The sequence below is a fragment of the Protopterus annectens genome, chromosome 5.part0 (assembly GCF_019279795.1).
Source record: "Protopterus annectens isolate FY-2018-M chromosome 5.part0, PAN1.0, whole genome shotgun sequence".
NCBI classification, from domain to species: Eukaryota; Metazoa; Chordata; order Ceratodontiformes; family Protopteridae; genus Protopterus; species Protopterus annectens.
Window position 1 is genome coordinate 1348018020 of NC_056735.1, and position 21242 is coordinate 1348039261.

Genomic DNA, 21242 nt, shown 5'->3' on the forward strand with positions numbered 1-21242 from the left:
ACTCCGCACAGAAGGCACTCCAGCTGAGGATCGAACCGGAGAACCTCTTGCTGTGAGGCAGCAACACTAACCACTGCAGCGACTGATTACAAGATATATATGTCTGGAGTAGAAAATGAAGGTATTAGGAAATTGTGTATTGTCACACTTTAACAGTGCATTACATCATCCATTGAGTAATGTGCCACAATGAATCTTTCCATAGTCCTTTCTTATTTATTTAGGCCATGCTTTAAATAAAAAAAATAGTCCTTTCTTATTTATTTGGTCTACGTTTTTAATAAAAAATCTTTGTTAACTTTTTATTCAAATCAATTCCCAAATAAATTTAGTTCATTGGCGACATCACCTTAGGGATCTTCCATAGAGTTTAATGGACACTTTTCGGCACCTGTGTAGAAAGAGTCTCTTAAAGTATATGGATGCATTTCACATTTTCCCTGGGTTGATGTCACTAAGGTTAAAGACCACCTTTAATTATCAGTGGTATCAGCACAGGGAAAACAGATTTAAGGGGTATTACTTTTAGTAAATGGAAGAGAGAAAATGTTCACCAAATGGGTGAAAATGCTAATAAGTGCTTTAGGTGTCACACAGGGTGGCATAAAAAGGTAAGTTACAGAGTGTGACAATACACTTTTAGATTCTAACGGAAAACAAAATGTTGACACTGATTTGGTTTTATAACAGCAGTAAAAATGTTTATTTAAAAAAAAGTTTATTCTGTTTAAATGATTTGGCCTGGCTAACTTTCTATAAAATGGCCACATTTGGTGGTAATGTTTATACTCTAATTAAGAAGAAGTGAGGGAAAATTGATTCACAATCTGGATAATGACTGACTTTAGCAATTGGCTTTGCTTCTGTTTTCATTCAAAGGGGGTAAAAATATTTGTCAGCATGACAAAATATGGTTTCAACAGATCACGTTGCTTTGCAAAGGATGGTCTGCACCTGTCACCACTAGGCTTTCAAATATCAGCTAAAACACTGTCCTCCCCAACAGTGTCTTTTTAGGCAGTGCCAAACTGACAAACCTTCCAACTTAGCAAAATCAACACAAGGGAATCTAACGGTGTTAGTGCTCAATGCCAGGAGCCTAAACAAAAAATACTTGAGTCCCTCCAATCTCTTGTCGTCTTGGAAAATCCAGAAATCTGTGCAGTTATCAAGACATGATTTAAAGCCACAGGGAGTACCTTGGCTGTGCAGGATAAAATGCCTTCAACACATTTAAACCAGCTTCTGCACAGGCAGGAACTGAAGGTGGAGATCCATTGAGCTGTATTAAAAACAAACCTATCTCAATGTTAGTCAAACAGGATGATGCATTCTGAGCTTTTCCATGTCTAAATTATGATAGACAGAGTACTACATCATACCCTTCCAAGGTACAGATCACCTCCTATGACCCACAAAACTCAAAGTTCATACTTTGACCTAATGGAACACATAATTCAACTCCAATATCATACTCATAGGGAACATTAACTGCCCCTCTATAAACTGATAATCCTGTGCAATCTCAAACTTCCAGACCCAGAGATTCCTGGAGTTTGTAAACACAAACACCCTGGGTGTTTTAGTCCGTATGCCCACTAGGGTGCAAAACACACTGGATATGGTACTGACAAATATGGCAGAACTCTGCAACTCCCCTTCCTCCAGTGTAGCATCCCTTCTGGTAAGGTCAAACCATAAAGCTTTCTCCTTCAAAATAAAAATCAATGCTGTGGCTCCAGCAAATCCTGTAACATTTAGGAACTACTCTAAGGAAAACTATCAAACCCAGAGAACACAACTACCTATGCAGAACTTTACACAGAAACATACAATCATGTGAATAGATGCATAGAGATAGCTGTGCCTAACAAAAGATGCCCGAAACAAACTCAAAACAAACCATCCTGGTGGAATCCAAACATAAACAGACTGTACAACAAAAGGGAAAAAAAGTAATTGCTAAAATTAGGACGTGCAGCACCCAGTAAGAAAAACACTTTCTCATTGGCTAATAAAAAACAACTAAGAGGGCAAATTAAATTCACTAAAGCCAATTGTGAGGTAAAGATATCCTCCCACACCAAGATCAACCACAAAGCTTTCTTTAACTATGTCTAAACCTCAAAGGTGATACTCAATAGTGTGTACAACTGACTGTTAATGAAGCCACTTAACACAGAGCCAAGATATAGCAAATCTGCTGGCAGGCAAATTGAAATAAAATTCTGCCACCCTCCACGTAATATCATCAAACATAACCCACCCAACTATCACTATGGATCAGGTCCTAAATGTGCTCTCTAAAGCTCAGAATACTGCATCGATGTGCCCCAATAAAATTCCAGGAGGCCTCCTAAATCACCTGAAGCACAACCTAGCTGGACCTCTGGAATCACTATTTAACTATAGCATCCACACAGGAGGAATGGAGGACTGAAATGGTCATCCCATTACACAAGGACAGTCCATGAACAGACCCTGGGAGCTACAGACCAAGAGGTTTGACTAGTCACATATGCTATGAAAGAATTACCATGGATATGACTAATGATGACATAGGAAACCTTCAGACATTGCATCTTTGTCAAAGCAAGATCATCCCTAGTCAATGTGGCAAACTTCTTTGAAAATGTCACCAAGTCAACGGATGAGGGCAAAAGGTATTTAATACAATATCCTACTAGGGCATTGTAAAAAAAAAACTCACAAAAATTAGGCACTGCCCCCCAAGTTAAGCACTGGATTGTCAGCTGGCTCTCAATTAGGATCCAGGAACTTAAGATAGGGAGACCACCTCCACAATGAGGCCAGACACTACCAGAGTCTCTCAGGGTTTTGTGCTGGGTCCACTCCTGTTTGAAATGTACTTCTTGGAAGTCAAAGGTAATGTCAAAGACCTCTGGCTTACCAAGTTTGTAGATAACTGCAAACAAGAAGCAGTCACAGAATCCCCCCAGACACTTGCATTCTACAAGAAGGACTTACACAGACAAATGACTGAAGCCAAAGGCACAGCTTGAAACTCAGTGTCAACAAATGCATATCAGTACACTTTGGGAAGTAGGAAACAACCTCAGTGATAACACCCCCCCCCCAAAACTGGACCTAGTAGTCAGAATTTGGGGACATACATGGACAGTACCCTGGCCTTTGACTAGCATGTGTCTAAGGTAGTACAGAAATCATTGTATGTTGCTCAACTTATAAGCAAGGGTATGGTGTCTAGATACAAGGAGGTCAGTATCCCTTTGTATTCACCCTCATCAGACGCATCACTGAGTATAATGTCCCCTTTGGTATGCACCTGATCAGCACATGGAGCAACTGGAATGCCCACAGAGTTTCCTCATAAAAAGAATACAAGGTGCAAACAACATATCCTATGCAGATCTCCTCAAAGTCCTAGCTTTATATTTGGTTTCCTACATACTGTTATGAGGAGATATGTGCCTGGCATGCAAGGCATCCTTCAATCCCACTCAAATGGACCTTTTGCACATCTGCAAAACTAGCAGCATCATAACTACTCTATCTAGTTCTTAAACCTTGGTAGTGACATAAATAGGACATGTTGATGGGACAAGTATGTGTCTCGGAGAATCCCCCTAATCTTGAACAAGCTTCTCATCTATGTGAAGCAGAATTCTACCTTATTCAAGAGTAGCCTGGACCAATGGAGATGGGAAATCAGAAATTCACCCTAGTTCCAGCACTTATGTGTCTAATTGATAGAGGCAGTCTGTAAATCAAACCCTAGCTTACATATACCCCTTAAAATAACCTCTTAGGCAAAAAAAAAAAAAAAAGAAAATATTTTGGAACACATTTGGGATGCACGACTAGGCTTATACAGATCCCAGTGGTCACTGCCCTAGTATACACCTATGAAGTTATAATCCTTCTCATTTCCAGGCTTTTTAAACATTTCCTGAGAAAATGGACAAAAAAGTAAATACTTAGGAGCATTAAGAATCGGGCTCCTGGCATTTTCAAGTAAAGGCTAAAACTTTGGCCAGCATTGTCTTCTTAAATTTCTTCCAAGATAGCTGCCCTTGTAGAGGTATCTGCTGAATTGCTGCTACATTTCATGGCGTACTTGCCTCCATTAAGCAATAAACACAGTTAAAATTTAACATTCAAAAACATATCACGAAAATACCAAATCAAATTGCAAAAGGCTTAAATCCTTCTGTTTTATCAACTATTCTAATATAATAGAAGGATTTAAGTCTCTAAATATTTTGTTTTAATAATTATAGGTCTTAATAGTTTATAGATATCGATGCCAATTTATTTAGTTAGACCCTTAGCTTAAGTTATGCTTTTGCAATTTGATTTGGTATTTTCATTATATGTTTTTGAATGTTACATTTTAACTGTGTTTAATACAGTATATCATATAATAATTTGATTTGGAATAACTTTTTTATATATTAAATATACTATTGTGTGTGTCTTTTACAATATACTGCTATTTTATGATGTCATAAATATTAATTAGTTCATAGGACTGTCAGTGATTGAGAATATAAATTATGCTGTTTTTTACTGTGTTTCATTTAAAGTCTGAGGAAGCGTCTGTTACGACGTGAAAGCGCCATCTTCATTAAACAGTTTTATTAGCCCTTTGCCGTGTTTGCTCTCTCTTTTTTGTGGCTTCTCAACTGGGTTTTACTTAGAGGAGCTTAATTCATCAGTTCTTTGTTTATTTCTGTAAACTACAAAAGCAAACTTAAAAGCAGCAGCATAATTAGCACAATGCAGAAACACAAACTGAAAGCAAAGAGTAAGAAAAAAAAATTCTTACAAGACTACTGAATGTTCTAGAAGTCACCTGGGTGAAACCAAGAGACTAACTACTTAACACCCAGGGGAAGTCAGACAGATCTGGAAGCTAATTCCCACATATTAAGAGTAATACTGCAGCACTGAACTCTTAAGATGAACATCAGCATTTTCTACCCTCAACCTTGTTTCCAGGTTAAAAGAACTGATTTATCCAACCTTTCATTTCTTGAGTAAAACACAATCCACCAAAATCTTGTTAAAGAAAGCAGTAAGCAGTATCTCTAAGCCTCCAATTATTTATTTAATCTTACAAGTTAGCACTAATAAACCATAAGCACTACTTACTCTTATACTCTCTACGGTTACCTTGTCCCCTATTGGTCCATTTTAATTCAGTTCCTTATATTACTCTAGCATGTCCATGGTTTCCTCTCCAGTCCAGCTGGTGAATCTGGGAATTTTGAGGCAATGTTACAACTGTCTCATGTACACGGACAACCCTCTCCTCCTCCAAACAGGTTCAAATATATGAGAGAGATGCAACCATATAGCCAAAATGGAGGCTGAGCTCTCTCATCTCAAAACTGGTGTAACCAGTCAGGAGGAGAAGGTAACCTCACACAACACAATTCCAGTATCACATAGTCCCACCACAACAGCAAACCAAACACATAAAAACACAAAAACATACTCGGAGGCTCTACATAAAAATCTACCTAAGCAACAGAGACCTCCAAAGCAGACATCCATGCAAACGCTACCCCAAAACAAAACACGTACAACACATAGCACACAAAGTCAGTGTGCCAAGCAGTCACAACCCTTAAGGCTGAATAACACACCTGATACCCTTGTAATAGGTGACTCTATTGTCAGACACACTGACGTCCCGCTCACCAGGCTGAATAAAGAGAAGGTCACAGTGAGCTGCCTGTCGGGCGCTAGGATCCGCCACATAACGCAAGCACTCAGGTCACTCCAAAGCAAATACAAATATGGCTCAGTCATTGTACATGCTGGCGTGAATGACCTGAGACGTACCTCCCTCAACTACATGAAAAGAGACATAGAGGAGCTCTCTGATCATGTAGCCCAGGCTGGTATTACCCTCACCTAGAATGATGCCACAGTATAAAGACAAAATAATCGATTTTAACAATTGGCTAAAATTTTGGTGTCATTCAAAGGGGATCCAGTGTTTGTCAGCCTGGGATGACATGCTCGACAAGCCACGTTGCTTCGCTACGGACGGCTTGCACCTGTCACCCCTGGGCTTTCGGATATTGGCAAAGGCTCTTGCCACCCCCATAGTGCCTTTTTTAGGCAAGGCTCAAAAGTCAAACCCACCTCCATAGACAGCACAAGGAACAAGAAACTAAGGGTAATGCTGCTAAACGCCAGAAGTCTTAACCTCAAGATGCATGCACTCGAAGCTCTCCTCAGTATGGAGAACATCGATATTTGTGCAGTGACAGAAACCTGGTTCAAGGCTCCAGAGAGCACCCCAGCACTACCAGGTTATACCTCATATCATGCTTTTCGGCCCCAAAACCCAGACCGAACCACAAAAGGAGGGGGAGTTTCCATATTTATCAAGGATATCCATACCTCCAGGTTAGTGGCAGTGCACGTATCGGAGACCATCCATGTGCAACTGACAGTGGGCAAGACTGCTTTTCAGTTTATAGCATCCTACAGACCACCCTCTCAAAGTCAGGAATCCCACTCAGCTTTCCTGAAAACATTGGAGAACACTAAGATCTCTCCAAACACCATTATACTGGGCGACTTCAACTACCCAAACATAGACTGGGAGCATTACTCAAGCCCCAGCACCTTAGCCCAAAGGTTCCTGGAATTTATAAACTCAAATGCTATGGAACAACTAGTCACCACTCCCACAAGATACTAGACCTGATCATTACCAACATGGGGACTCTATGCTCCATACCAGAAGTATATCCCTCATTGGTAAGATCAGACCATAAATTAATTTCACTGGATATTCACATCCCGACCCCACCCCCAGCCCAGAAAACCACAGCGAAAAACTTCTCAAAAGCGAACTTCACACTTCTCAAAACTGAAGTCGAATCCTTCAAGGCCCCAGGGCCAGTGGAAACTACGGCCCAAACTGCAGAATCCTATATAAATGCATTCTACGGACATCTCCAGGAATGCATGGATCATGCTATCCCAAGCAAAATCAAGACCCAATCATCCAAAGGCAGGTGTCTAGTCTGGTGGACCCCAGCCATAAATAAACTGTACAACAGAAGGAGGAAGCTACTACATGATAGAGCAAAATCCCTAAAAGGGAAGGCATCTCTGATCAGTCCTAGCAAAAAATTACGATCCCTCATAAAATCCTCCAAGGCCAGCTTCGAGAGAAAAATTGCACAGGACACTAAAGACAATCATAAGGCTTTTTTCAGTTATGTTAGGAACCTGGGATGCAACTCCCAGACTTGTTCTGAGTTGATTCTAAGCGACAAAAATACACTAAACCCACAGACATTGCCAATATCCTGGCAGACAGGTTCAGTGCAAACTTCTCCACCTCCCCCAAAAGAGCAAGTATCTATCCCGGTAGAGTGCAGCCTCCCAAACATCTCTGATGCTCCGGTGAAGGCCGCCCTCTCCAAAGCAAAAAACACTGCTTCCAAGGGACCAGATGGCATCCCGGGTTGCGTCCTACATGAACTCCAAGAAGAACTAATCCCTCAAGTAAAACTGCTGTACAATCTCAGCCTCACCACAGGATATGTGCCCAAAGAATGGCGTACAGCAACAGTGGTCCCACTCCACAAAGGTGGCACCACTGCGGACCCTGTAAACTATCGCCCCATAAGCCTGACTAGCCTAGTATGCAAGGCTATGGAGAGGATCATCATGGAACTCATAAACAAAGACATTGGGGACCTACAGACACTAGATCCTACCCAATATGGCTTCGTCAAGGGCAGATCCTGCCTTCTGAACCTGGTCGACTTCTTCAGAACAGTCACCAAGGCCATAGATGAAGGGAAGGTAGTCCACACAGCCTATCTGGACCTCGCAAAGGCATTTGACACAATACCCCACTCGGGCATCATAGATAAGCTATCCAGCCTAAATATAAATCCCTATGTGACAAGATGGGTCGCAAACTGGCTCAAAGACAGAACCCACAGAGTCAGAGTTGCTGGAGCCATGTCAGACTCAAAACCGGTCACAAGTGGCGTCCCACAAGGTTCTGTCCTGGGACCTCTCTTGTTCGGTATTTACTTTTCTGAGGTACAGGCCAACGTGGGAGGACTATGGCTCACCAAGTTTGCAGATGACTGCAAACTGGGCGCCATAATCGACTCTCCAGCTGACACAAACATCCTTCAAAAAGGTCTCGCAGAGACGGATAACTGGTGCCAGAGCCATGGTCTAAAGCTAAATGCCAAAAAGTGTATAGTCATACCCTTTGGCGAAAACAATGTGCCCACAAATTACCACATAGGTGGTAACCCATTAAGTACAAAGAAAGTAATTAGGGATCTGGGGACCCAAGTTGATAGCAATCTCTCCTTTGACAACCACATTGCCAAAGTGGTTAGAAAGACCTTCTACATAGCCCACCTCATCGTGAAATTATTCACATCTAGATCAAGAGAGGTAATCGTGCCCCTTTATTCATCCCTCATGAGGCCCATCATAGAATACAATGCCCCCTTTGGGATGTACCTTACCCGACACCTGCAGCAAACAGAAAGACCCCAAAAGTACCTCACCAGGAGGATCAAGGGACTCAAACAGATGCCATATGCTGCTTGGTTAAAAAACTCCAGCTCTACTCAGTTGCATACTGTCTACTTCGAGGCGATCTATGCCTGACATATAAAGCTATGTCCAACCCAGAATTAATGGACACGCTTCACCTCAGTAAATCTAAATCCCTTAGAGCCACGCGCTTGAGGGACTTGAACCTCAGCACAGAAATAAATAGAACATGCTGGAGGGACGGATTCATAACACAGAGGCTCCCTTCGCTCTGGAATAGAATTCCAATTCATGTTAGGCAGAGCACCTCACTGACTCTCTTCAAGAAGAATCTTGATGAGTGGATGGGGGATCGTAGGTTTGTCCCTGGGATTACTTCTGTGTCACTATTAGACAGAGGCACAGTAAACTAAACTTTAAAAAGGGCACAGTATACTCAAATCAAGGGGTGGCGTAAGCCAAACACAATCGGGCTAGGCTTATAAATGCCCCAGGGCAGATAGCCTAGTATGAACCTATGGTATAAAGTCCCATACAGTCTACTCATTTTGTCCATGATACTTTTAGGAATCTGTAAAGCTTCAGTATCTCCTTTTATCTTTCATCTTAAATAACATGTATTAATTCAGTGCATTTGTATTTTTTCCGTTGTAAGCTATTTCATCTTTCCATTAGTACTTATCTGTCAAATGGTTTCTGCTCTTCCGATCACCTGAATGACATTTCACACACCCATTAAATAAGACCACCGTCAACCCCTCAGCTCAAATCTTTTCTTTACCAATAGCTTACTCTGCTTCCTTCTTTTTTAACTAGTAGTGTTCTCTATACTGCTCCAGTACAGAACAAACTGGTGAATGTGTAAAGCAGCATATGCAACAGGAGTGTAGCAGGAAACTATAAAGTACAGTTTTGTACCTACCATAAATTCAGATGTTCGAGTGCTAATACAGCTGCAGTCATAACAGATGGGTTCTCCTGCCGTCAGGCGGGTCCTCGGTCGGCCGAATTCCAAAGTCTAGGTCCGGCATCGGTTGTCGTCGCTTCTTCCCTGATGTCAGAGCAACAGGGGTATAAAGGAACCAGCCGACGCCATTTTCTTCAGTTTTTCTTGCCCCAGATGTCAGGTGCCCCCAGAAGGAAGGCAATACATAAATTTGTGTAATAAAGCAGTGCAATATAATCAAAATACAGTAGTTGCAAGCAAATACATCATAAATGAATACCCCAATCAGGTTGTATGAGGATGTGTTAGCCTATAGGCCTGTCCCAAGAGGGGAAGGAGGGAGAGAAACCTGGACTGCAGCTGTATTAGCACTCGAACATCTACATTTATGGTAGGTACAAAACTGTACTATGTTCACCGTGCATACAGCTGCAGTCATAACAGATGGGTAGAATCCCAAAGCTAAGAAAGGGGTGGTAGGCACTAGGTGGAACTAGGAGGAGCCAGGATGCCCTGCAAGACTGCAGTGGCAAAGCCTGCTCTAGTTTTGGAGTATAATGGTAGGTGGTAGTGCTTGGAGAAGGTATGCGAACTCCAAGTGGCTGCTTCCAAAATATCTTTGGTAGGAACCCCCCTGAGGAAAGCTGCAGAGGTAGCTGTGGCCCTTGTGGAGTGAGATCTGATGCCTGCAGGTACAGTTTTACCATGAAAAGAGTAACAAAAGCGTATGCAGTGGGCTATCCATTTTGAGATTGTCTGTTTGGAAATTGGCTTCCCTTGAGCTCCTGTAGCATAGGACACAAAGAGTTGCTCTGATTTTCTGAAAGGCTTTGTTCTGTCCAAATAATAACGCAGCTGTCTGTGGATGTCCAAGGAATGTAGTAGTCTCTCCCCTTTGTTTTGAGGATTAGGATAAAAGGTAGGTAAGTGTATGGCCTGATTCAAAGCTACCCTGGATACCACTTTAGGCATAAAGGACGGGTTGGTTAAACTCTGTCCTAATGGAAGATGATAAAAGGCTGCACAGCCATGAGAGCTTGTAGTTCTGAAACTCTACGAGCTGAGGTAATAGCCAGAAGGAAAGCTGTTTTCCAGGACAAATATTGCAAATCTGATGAGGCAGCTGGCTCAAAGGGAGGCAAGGTCAGTTTTTCCAGAATGAAATTGAGATCCCAAGCAGGTATTGGTTGTTTCCTTGGGGTCTTAGATTCTTAGCCCCTCTGAGGAACTGTCTTAAGAGGGTGAGAGAATAAGGTGGATCAGTGTTGTATTCTGCAGAAATGGCTGAGGCATGGATTTTGATGGAGGAGAATGAAAGTCCACTGCTTAGCAGCTCAGCTAAATACTGTAGTATTTGAGGTAAATTCAGTTTTCCAGGATCCTGGCCCTTTTTCTCATTCCAGACACAAAACCGTTTCCATTTTTTTCTAGTTGATGGCCTTCTGGCCTCCAAAATGACATCCTGCACCTCCTTGGAGAGTAGGGCCTGTTGTGATGCTAAGGAATCTTCCATGCGGCTAGATTGAGTGTTTTTAGCTGGCTGTGAAGAGTTTTGAAGCTGTGCTGAGTCAGAAGAAGAGGCATTAGAGGCAGGGTCCATAGTGGGGAATGGGTCAGGCTCCTCAGGAGTGGGTACCAGTGTTGTCTTGGCCAGTCCGGAGCAATGAGAATCATCTTTGGTCTGTCTGCTCTGGTTTTCAATAGAACTTTGGGCAGCAGAGGAAGAGGTGGGAAGGCATAAACTGTCATTGATGTCCAACTGAAAGAGAGAGCGTTCATTCTCCAGGCCTTTGGATGGAAAATCCTTGAGCAGAATTTTGTCAATTGGTGATTTTTGTGGGAGGCAAAGAGATCTATGTCTGGCCTTCCCCATGCTTGGATTATTTCTGTAAAAACTTTTGGATGCAACTTCCATTCGTGTGGATCTGTCATATTTCTGCTTAGGTTGTCTGCCAGCGTGTTTTCCTTGCCTGGCAAGTACTGTGCTTGCAGTTCGATTTGTAAGTCCATGGTCATGTTCCAAAGTGACATAGCCAGTCTGCATAGGGGGTATGAATGTGTTCCTCCCTGTTTGTTTATTTACCACATAACTGTGGTGTTGTCCGTTCTTATCAATAGTTGACCTGGTTGCAGAAGGTCCTTGAAAGCTATAATAGCATTTATTACTGCTAGCATTTCCTTTTGATTGATGTGAAGGTGCTTTTCTTTTTGGGACCATTTGCCCTGAATGCACCGATCTGTCATGTCGCCCCAGGCGTAGTCCGAGGCATCTGTTGTGATGACTTGATTTGTGAGGCTTGCTGAATGGAAGACCTGAGTTTGTTTCAGAAATTCCTTTTGCAGACATGGAATTAGTGGTGGTATTGTTTAAAAAACTGTGGCTGTGTTGAGACCATATGTTTTTCAGGTACCATTGAAGTTTCCTCATATGCAGCTTTGCACATGGGATTAGTAAGATGCAAGATGCCATGAATCCCAGAGCCTGCAGGATTTTCCTTGCAGTCAGCCTGGTGCAATTTGCTAGTGCTTTGAAGTATTGAGTTAGTTGCCCCTGCTTCTCTGGTGTGAGGTAGGCCATCTGGGTGTTTGTGTCCAAGTTGGCACCCAGGAAAATTATCTTCCAAGAGGGTATTAGCCTTGATTTCTTTTTGTTGACTGTGTATACCAGAGAGTTCAACAACAATATTACATAAGCCAGATGTTTCAGAAGAATGTGCTTGCTGTCCGCTTGGATCAGGCAGTCGTCCAAATAAGGGTATATTTGTATCCCTTGAAGTCTGCAGTAGGCAATTACTGATGCCAGGCATTTCGTGAATACTCTGGGTGCAGTAGATAAGCCAAAGGGCAATGCAGAGAATTGATAATGGGTTGAACCTGCAAGAAATCTGAGGTACCTTCTGCAATTCTGTCTGATTGGGACATGCAGGTATGCCTCCTTGAGGTCCAATGTTACCAGCCAAGACTCCTTGCCCAGCATGGGAAGAAGTTGCTGTAGAGTGAGCATCTTGAATTTGAAATGTGTTTAGGATGGATAGGTCCAATATAGGTCTCCAATCTTTTCCCTTCCTTGGTACCAGGAATAGCCTGGAATAAAAACCTTGACCTTGTTCGTAGGTACCTCTTGAATAGCTTTCATGTCTATGAGATCTGTAATTTGCCTTTGTGCCTCTGCCCTTTGATTGTGTGGCAGGTTTGGCATGCCTCTCATTTTTGGAAGGGTGTGAAAATGGAATCTGTAGCCTCTGTTTATAATGTCCAGGATCCATTTGTCTTTTGTGACAATATGCCATTTTTGAAAATAATGCCAGCTTTCCTCTAGGGGCTGCCATTTGAGTCTTGCTTGGCATGCAAAAGGGAAAGTCATTGGGCTTGCTTTCTGAATGATTGTGAGTTATCCTCACCACCTCTTTGTGTAGGAGCTTGCCATTGTCTGCCTCTAAACGATCCTTGGGATTGTCCTCTGCCCCTCGCCTGTATCTGCCTCTTTGGGGTCTGTCCGTGGCTGGAAAGGACCAATTTTTGGAATGCCAATTTCTACTGGGGTTGTACCTGTAGAAAATCTTTCACAGTTTGCATTGATTTAGCCTTTTCCTCCATTTTCCTTAATACCTCCTCAGCATTAGCACCAAATAATACATCCTTTTGAAGAGGGGCATCTAGTAATTTAGCTTTGACATGATCAGGCAAGGTTTGTTCTTTGAGCCAGGCATGTCTACGTATGACTGATCCCGTAACAGCAGCTCTACATGAGGCCTCTAGAGCATCAAAACCACATTGTAAGGTATGCTTACCCACTTGTTCTGCACTATGCATCAAATCCTGCAACTCCTTCAAGTCTGGTTGTACAGGTTGTGACATTTTACTTTTCAATTGTGAGAACAAAAACTGTTGATATTTTAGCATATGGAACTGACAGTTTAAGGCCCTCATGGTTAAGGTAGCCGAGGTATATACCTTTTTCCCCACCTTTCTAAGGATCTGGAATCTCTCTCGGAAGGTAATGGATTTTTAGCAGTGGAGGCCTTAACTCCCTTGGGGCCCTGTGAGATGGTTTCTGGGTCAGCAGCATGGCTTTTGTATAGAAATTGGTGTGAGTCAGGAACCCTGTAGTACCTGTCAGGCTTAACTGGGGCTGGAGGCAGAGAGTCCGGGTTAAGGCAGGCCTCCGAGTAAACATCATCTAGGATGTCCAAGACAGGAGGTATAGCCAGAGGCCTGTGCTGAGGTAGTAAGAGAAATTCCCTAAGCCTTTTCTTGGAATCTGAGTAATCTTGGCCTTCCCAGTGGAAGTGTTCCCTTAAGGTATGCAAAGTTTCCCCAAATGAGTAATCCTCTGGGGGGGATACAGAAGGAATGGACTCCTCCGCATCACAGTCTTCAAAAGGGGAGTAAGAATGTTCCTGATCATCAGAGGGCTCTGAAATAATGCAGCCCTGATCAGAGGAGGGGGATTCTTCCTCCACTCTGGGCCTTTTGTCCGGTGGGGTTGAGAACCCTGATAAGAGTAATTAAATCCTCGGCCATTTTAAGCATCTGTTTTAGGCATGGGGCCTGTAGATGAGACCTGTGTAGCTTGTCTCTTAGAGTGCATGGGTGCTTTAGACTTAGTGAAAGCCTTGATGGAGAAAGAAGAGGAAGGTCTGAAGACACCTTGAGTGGAGGTAGACCTGTCCACATTTGAGGTTCAACGCCAAGAGTGGCTTCGTATCTGTAGACAGGGTGTGGGCTCGGGCACAGGAGACACCACCAAAGAAGAGTCGTCGGTAGTCAGGGGCTGCGTAAGCGCCTCGCTGAGAACCGGACCACGTGGTGTCGGTAGAGGCCGCGGACCTCGCGTATCGGTCCTTATCTTTGCGTTTTTTAGACAGAGCTGGAGTCGGAGTATCCGACGACATAATATAGTTAAATGCTTTTCCGAAATAATGCTGGGCAAACTCCGCCCGACGCTTAATGGTGCGTTTGTTAAATGTAGCACCGAGATGTCGTGGTCTGGGCCTAAACAAGGTACACAGAGGGAATGGAAATCCTTATGCGGTATTTGCTTCCCACATGAAATACAATTATTAACTTTGTCTGACATCGGTCTGAGGCAAGAAAAGTTTATAGCTTTCAAGAAGACTTCGTTTCAAAATTTTCGTAATTTCAGGAGCTGGGCGAACTGCTTCTGCTTTCGCACCGCCGGGCAAGAAAAGACTGAAGAAAATGGCGTTGGCTGGTTCCTTTATACCCTGTCGCTCTGACGTCAGGGAAGAAGCGGCGACAACCCGGACCTAGACTTTCGAGGACCCGCCTGACGGCAGGAGAACCCATCTGTTATGACTGCAGCTGTATGCACGATGAACATTAGACAGATCAAAGCGGGAACAAAAAAGAGGAGAGAATGGGGACACTAATACTGACGAGGATGAACCTCAACCTACAAAAGTGTTAGATAAATGCTTGCTTGGGGTTCTACTTCTTAGCAGTAATCAATACTAGTTTCATTTCCAGAATTCTTTTTCTTGAATAAAGATGACAAGCTATTAAAAATAATATAAAAAGAAAATGATATGTGTACAAAACCTACCAGTTTTTATTAATTTTTAATTAAATAAAATAAAGTAAGGACATACCTTATACGAATACAAAACCTTGCAGGTTAGAGGATAGTTTCTAAGTGTGCCTGAAGGACTGGAACTGCTGTCATCAAAAACATCTGTGCTATCTTCAAATTCTTCCCCTTCTTCCCTCTCCAGATCAATGTGCATCTGTTTAGAAAAAAAGTCAGTGAATAAGACTGCCTGCTGACACAGCTAAAAGAACATAAAAACACTGAGCAAGTTCTAATGAATGAAAGACTTACTGCACAAGTACATACAGTTTTATCCTTTTACGTATCAGTATTCATTTGTCATATTTTAAACAAAATTTGTTCTCTAAGTGTTCCAAAATGTTCTCACAAAAGGGAACACATGCAATTTAATGACCATAAAAATCTTTAAAACAAAATAATTCAGTCACCTGACCAGCACTTTCAACCCATAAAATGAATTTGAAAGTTGCAAATAACATATGAAACTCTGCTCTTGAATTTGTGTATATTGTATAATTTCATCGAGCACACAACATCTTTGCAATTCAAACTCAAAATACTTCATGATATAATATGCTGTCTTTCAAGCACTGCATCTCTTTATATGCAGCTATGTCTTATGAAAACTCTTCAAGGCATACTACATGTATCTGACAGGATGGTTATTTTAACAGTGCTATCAATTTCTTCTGCTTGCTATCAGCCACTGCTGTTCTATGCAGAATGTCATTTTGTATTCTGTCTCTGTGCATCTTTAACAGTTTTCAGACCAGCTTACCTACCTAATCAATTAAATGATTAGTGTGTGTGTGTGTGTGTGTGTGTGTGCAGGTACATAAACACAAACATATGTCTGTATGTATGATTATGTGTATAGATACAGTGGATATAAAAAGTGTACATGCCCCTGTTAAAATGCCAGGATTTTTGTGATATAAAAATGAGACCACAATAAATCATTTCAAAACTTTTCCCACCTTTAATGTGACCTATAACCTGTACAATTCAATTGAAAATCAAACAAATCTGTTAGGAGAAAAAAAATAAAAAAAAATAAAAACATACAATAAGCTGGTTGCATAAGTGTGCACACCCTTAAACTAATACTTTGTTGTGTGTGCACACCCTTAAACTAATAATTTGTTGAAGCACCTTTTGATTTAATTACAACATTCAGTCATCTTGGGTACACACCTGCCATAAATTAAAGAGACTCTGATTAACCCCAAGCTGTCCTAGTAAGACTTTCCTGACATTTACTCAGTTGCCTTCTACAGCAAAAGCCATGGTTCGCAAAGAGCTTACAAAGCATCAAAAGGATCTCATTGTTGAAAGGTATCAGTCAGGAGAAGGGTACAAAAAAATTTCCACAGCATTGGATATACCATAGAACACATGAAGACAGTCATCAAAAAGTGGAGAAAATATGGGACAACAGTGGTGACATTGCAAAGAACTGGACGTCCATCCAAAATTGAGGAAAAGACAAGACAATAACTGGTCAGGGAGGCTGCCAAAAGACCTACAGCAACACTGAAGGAGTTGCAGGAATTTCTGGCAAGTACTGGTTGTGTACTACATGTGACAACAATCTCCCGTATTCTCCATATGTGTGGACTATGGGGAAGGGTTGCAAGACTGAAGACTTTTCTTACACAGAAAAACATACAGGCCTGGATAAAATTTGCAAAACAATACATCAAGTCTTGCAAAAGCATGTGGGAAAATGTGTTATGGTCTAACGAGACCAAGGTTGAACTTTCTGGCCACAATTCCAAAAGGTGTGGTTGGCGCAAAAACAACACCGCATCACCAAACAAACACTATCCCCACGGTGAAGCATGGTGGTGGCAGTATCATGCTTTGGGGTTGCTTTTCTTCAGCTGGCACTGGGGCTTTAGTCAAGGTGGAGGGAATTATGAATGGTTCCAAATACCAGTCACTTTTTGCACAAAACCTTCAGGCATCTGCTAGAAATTTCACCTTTCAAGATGACAATGACTCCAAGCATACATCCAAATCAACAAAAGAATGGCTTCACCAGAAGAAAATTAAAATTTTGGAATGGCCCAGCCACAGCCCAGACCTAAATCCAATAGAAAATCTGTCAGGTGACCTGAAGAGGGCTGTGTACTAAAGATGTCCTCGCAATCTGACATATTTGGAGCGCTTTTGCAAGGAAGAGTGGGCAAATATTGCCAAGTCATGATGTGCAATGCTGATGGACTCCTACCCAAGAATGAATGCTGTAATTAAATAAATAGGTGCTTCAACAAAGTACTAGTTTAAGAGTGTGCGCACTTATGCAACCAGCTTATTGTATGTTTTTTTATTTTTTATATTTTTCCCCTAACAGATTTGTTTGTTTTTCATCTGAATTGTACAGATTATAGGTCATATTAAAGGTGGGAAAAGTTTTGAAATGATTTACTGTGGTCTCATTTTTTAAATATCATAACAACTTAGCATTTCAGCAGGGGTGTGTACACTTTTTATATCCAGTGTAGCTGCCACTGTGTGTACAGACACAGACACACACACACAGACACACACACACACACACACACACACACACACACACACACACACACACACACAGTGATGCAACATGGTGCATTCTGTGCGGAATCTAAATGTCCTCCTCTGTCTTCATGTGGGTTTTCTCCAGGAGCTCTGGTTTCCTCCCACATTGCAAAAACATGCAGTACGTGGACTGCACACACTAAATTGGTTGTGTGTGTGTGTGTGTGTGTGTATGTAATAATGACCACAGCAGGGCTAACCCACCCAGCGACATGAACATTGGTTCTAGCTGATGGTCACTGTTGACGTGACACCCTGACCCCAAAGGAGGGGGGAGGGGCTGATGCCAATGCCTACAAATGTGTGTGTGTGTGTGTGTGTGTGTATTACTGTGTAATATATTTATATCTATACACACACACACACACACATATATATATATATATATATATATATATATATATATATATATATATATATATATATATATATACACACACACACACACACACACACACACACACAGGGGTGTGTGTCTGTAACATGGCAATTCACAACTCATTGATTTTCTGATAACTCCTCATTTAATCCAGTTCAGAGTGGGATGAAAATTGAAACACCTACTGAAAATCCACATGGACAAAGGGAGGATATGCAAACTCTGCATGGAAGGCACCTCAACTATAATGAAGAGCCAAATGTTGTGAGGCAGCAGTGATAACCACTGCATAAAGTTTAGCATTACCATACCAAAACTCTCAGGAATGGGTAGTCAAATATACTTTAATGTCATTAAGTCACTCATTCATTCTCCAGTTAGCTGCCTAATCCAATGCACGATCATCAGGAAGACAGAAACTACTACAGCACTCAATGAATGCTGCATATAAGCTTATCCTGAGCAGAGAACCAACCTAATATGAGAGGAAACCAAAGTACTTGGTGAAAACTTTCCTGGACCCAGGCAGGAAGAGCAGACTCCTCAGAGAAGGCACCCCAGCTGAAAAATGAAGTGCTGTACTTGTGAGGCAGCAGCATTAACTACTGTGCCACTACTGCTGAGGTCTTACAATAGACATCACATACAACGGCTAATATACACTTAACACTGCACTGTTTTTACCAATAAACTGCATGTATTTTTATTTTGTCTTTGCAGCGTATACATACCGTTATGTACACTGCACTGTTTTTTGCCTCATCCCAAAGGATTCACTTCTAAACAGTCTTCTACTTTGTATGCCATTCTGGCTAAGCATCTCTTAAAAAGCAAATATTCTAATAGACAGCCAGGCAACACAGACCTACTGTCCCCCCTTTAAGTGCAACAGACTCTTGAGAGGCTGCTACTTCTTCCATGTATGAGTTACAAGTGAGGAACAGTCTTTTCTTATCATTAATCAAAAAAAATTAAACTCATCACTACTGACTCATAAATATTATACACAAAAAGCAATGATTCTTATAACCTTCACAATGGTAAAACTATAACAACTTAAAATTTTAGCTGCTTTGGCTGTCTCCTTTAATACAGAGGACAAAGCCCTGATTATGATGCTGGTAATATACGTTCAAACAGCAGACTGAGTGCGATATAGCTGGCCCAGGGGGAAGCATGAAGTCTCTAATACCCTGCTTTGTCTAATCAGGATGAGGGAGTGGGAAATAGCCATATCACTACTGTCACCTGTGGAACCCCAACTACTGTATATCAAGATAGCCTTCGGCTGGTACTAACAGTACCTGTCATGCATGAGTATGGTAGCATGTCCATGGCCAGATCTTCATGGACACACTGCACATGAAAGCCAAAATGGGGAAAAAGGTACAGCTGGGAAGTGGTATTCACCATAATCATAGATGTCCACATACTAATGCTACACATAATTCTATACATATGGGACTTGACTAAAAGAAAATATCAGTCTTCTGGCAAGACATTAAGAGCAGACGGATGCTGCCATACCAGGCACAAGGCTGCTTTCTACAACAAGGATACAGCTAAAGACTCAGCTGTAAAGGGACAGTAACCCCTCCATCTTCTGCCTGTTTTATCATGCAATATGAGCATCATATTATCCAGAAATCTGCCCTAGGGTGCAGCTTAGGCGATGATCAAAAATATCCAATGACAAAAAGCACAGTACAGGATAAAAGGCGAGTGGAAGCTCCTACTGCAGCAATGACTGTATTATTCAGTTATTGATGGTTATTGTGAGTATCCCCAAAAAAGTACACTATGATGATCATAATGGTCATGCTGAAGTGCATTCATTATACACATGAGACAGAGAGAGACTACCACTGAAAATTGCCCTGATGTTAAATATGGAGGGCTGATAAGCAAAACAAACCCTAGTTCTAGGCTTAATATCTACTTTGTTATGGCTGAAGGAGTGGGGTTAAATCCAAAAATCTGCCTCACATATGATCTGAAACGAGATATTTGCCCTTTCAAAGATTTAAAGAAAATTTATTAGTCATTTAGGAATCACTAGTGCTACCCAAACTAAATTTTTGAGTATCAGCTCTTTTACAGGAGAAAACAAACACAAAAAGACCGACATTAGAGGTATTAAAGAATAAACAATAACTATAGTACAAAAGTAAATATCTAGGTAGCTGACATCCAGTATACATAAATACTGTACAAGCATGTGCAACACTGACTACTAGATGATTAACACATGAAAAGAAAAGTACACTATACACAGAGGTAATATTGGGTGATAATGTACATAAAGAAGTGATTGGAATTGCACTTGAATGAGAATATATTAACTTTAGAACGCAATAAATAAAGAGAATCACAGTAAGACGTTGTCCTGTTCGATTCTCAGCTAAAGCGTCTTCTGTGTGAAGACATGTGTGAATGGGCGTACCTTCATTGAAGGTTGTGCGTCAGATCTGGCAACTCGGCACGTAAAAATCTACTGCCAATCATTAGCGGACCGGAGTTCTGCTGTGGCGACCCCTAACTGGGAAAAGCCAAAAGACACAACAACAACTGTATGGAAAAAAAAGAACGAGAGTATAACAATCTATTATAGTTTTGATATATTCAGATTTATGTCTGTTTATGTCTGCATTAATGAGTCTTATTGCAGCTGGATAAAAACTATTCATGAATCTGGAGGTTCTGCAGCGGATACTCTGTAACCTTCTACCAGAAGCAAGTTTAGTGCACAAACCATACGCTGGATGAGAAGTGTCACTCAGTATTTTGCGGGACCTCTTTTTATATCTCATTTCAAAGAGCTCCTGTAAGGTAGGAAGATTAGTGCCCACGATCTTTTCTGCTGTTCCTATTATTCTTTGCAGCTTCTTTCTTTTGGCCGTTGTGCTGTTAGTGAACCATACAGTGCAGTTGCTGGTGATAATGCTCTCGATGGCTCCTCTGTAGAAGGTATTTATAGCATTCATAGAGAGCTTTGCTTTTCTCAGCCTTCTCAGGAAGTGTAGTCGCTGCTGGACTTTCTTAATTAGCTGGCATGTGATTGTATTCCAAGAAAAATCCTCTGATATATGTACCCCCAGGAACTTTGTAGTTTGGACTCTCTCCACTTCTTCACCATTGATCTTAAGGGGCAGGTGCATGGCAGAGCTCTTTCTGAAGTCAATAATAATTTATTTTGTTTTATTGATGCTTAGGTCCAAATT

The 21242-nt window shown here is 41.6% G+C and overlaps 1 protein-coding gene across 1 annotated transcript in view; it reads right to left on the bottom strand.

Annotated features, from left to right (window-relative positions):
• FCHSD2 (FCH and double SH3 domains 2) overlaps positions 1-21242 on the bottom strand; it is a 3469714-nt gene that overhangs the window by 367529 nt on the left and 3080943 nt on the right. Inside the window, exon 15 of the mRNA XM_044071145.1 lies at positions 15100-15234. Within this exon, the coding sequence (XP_043927080.1) occupies positions 15100-15234 (135 nt within the window). The remainder of the gene's footprint in view (positions 1-15099; positions 15235-21242) is intronic.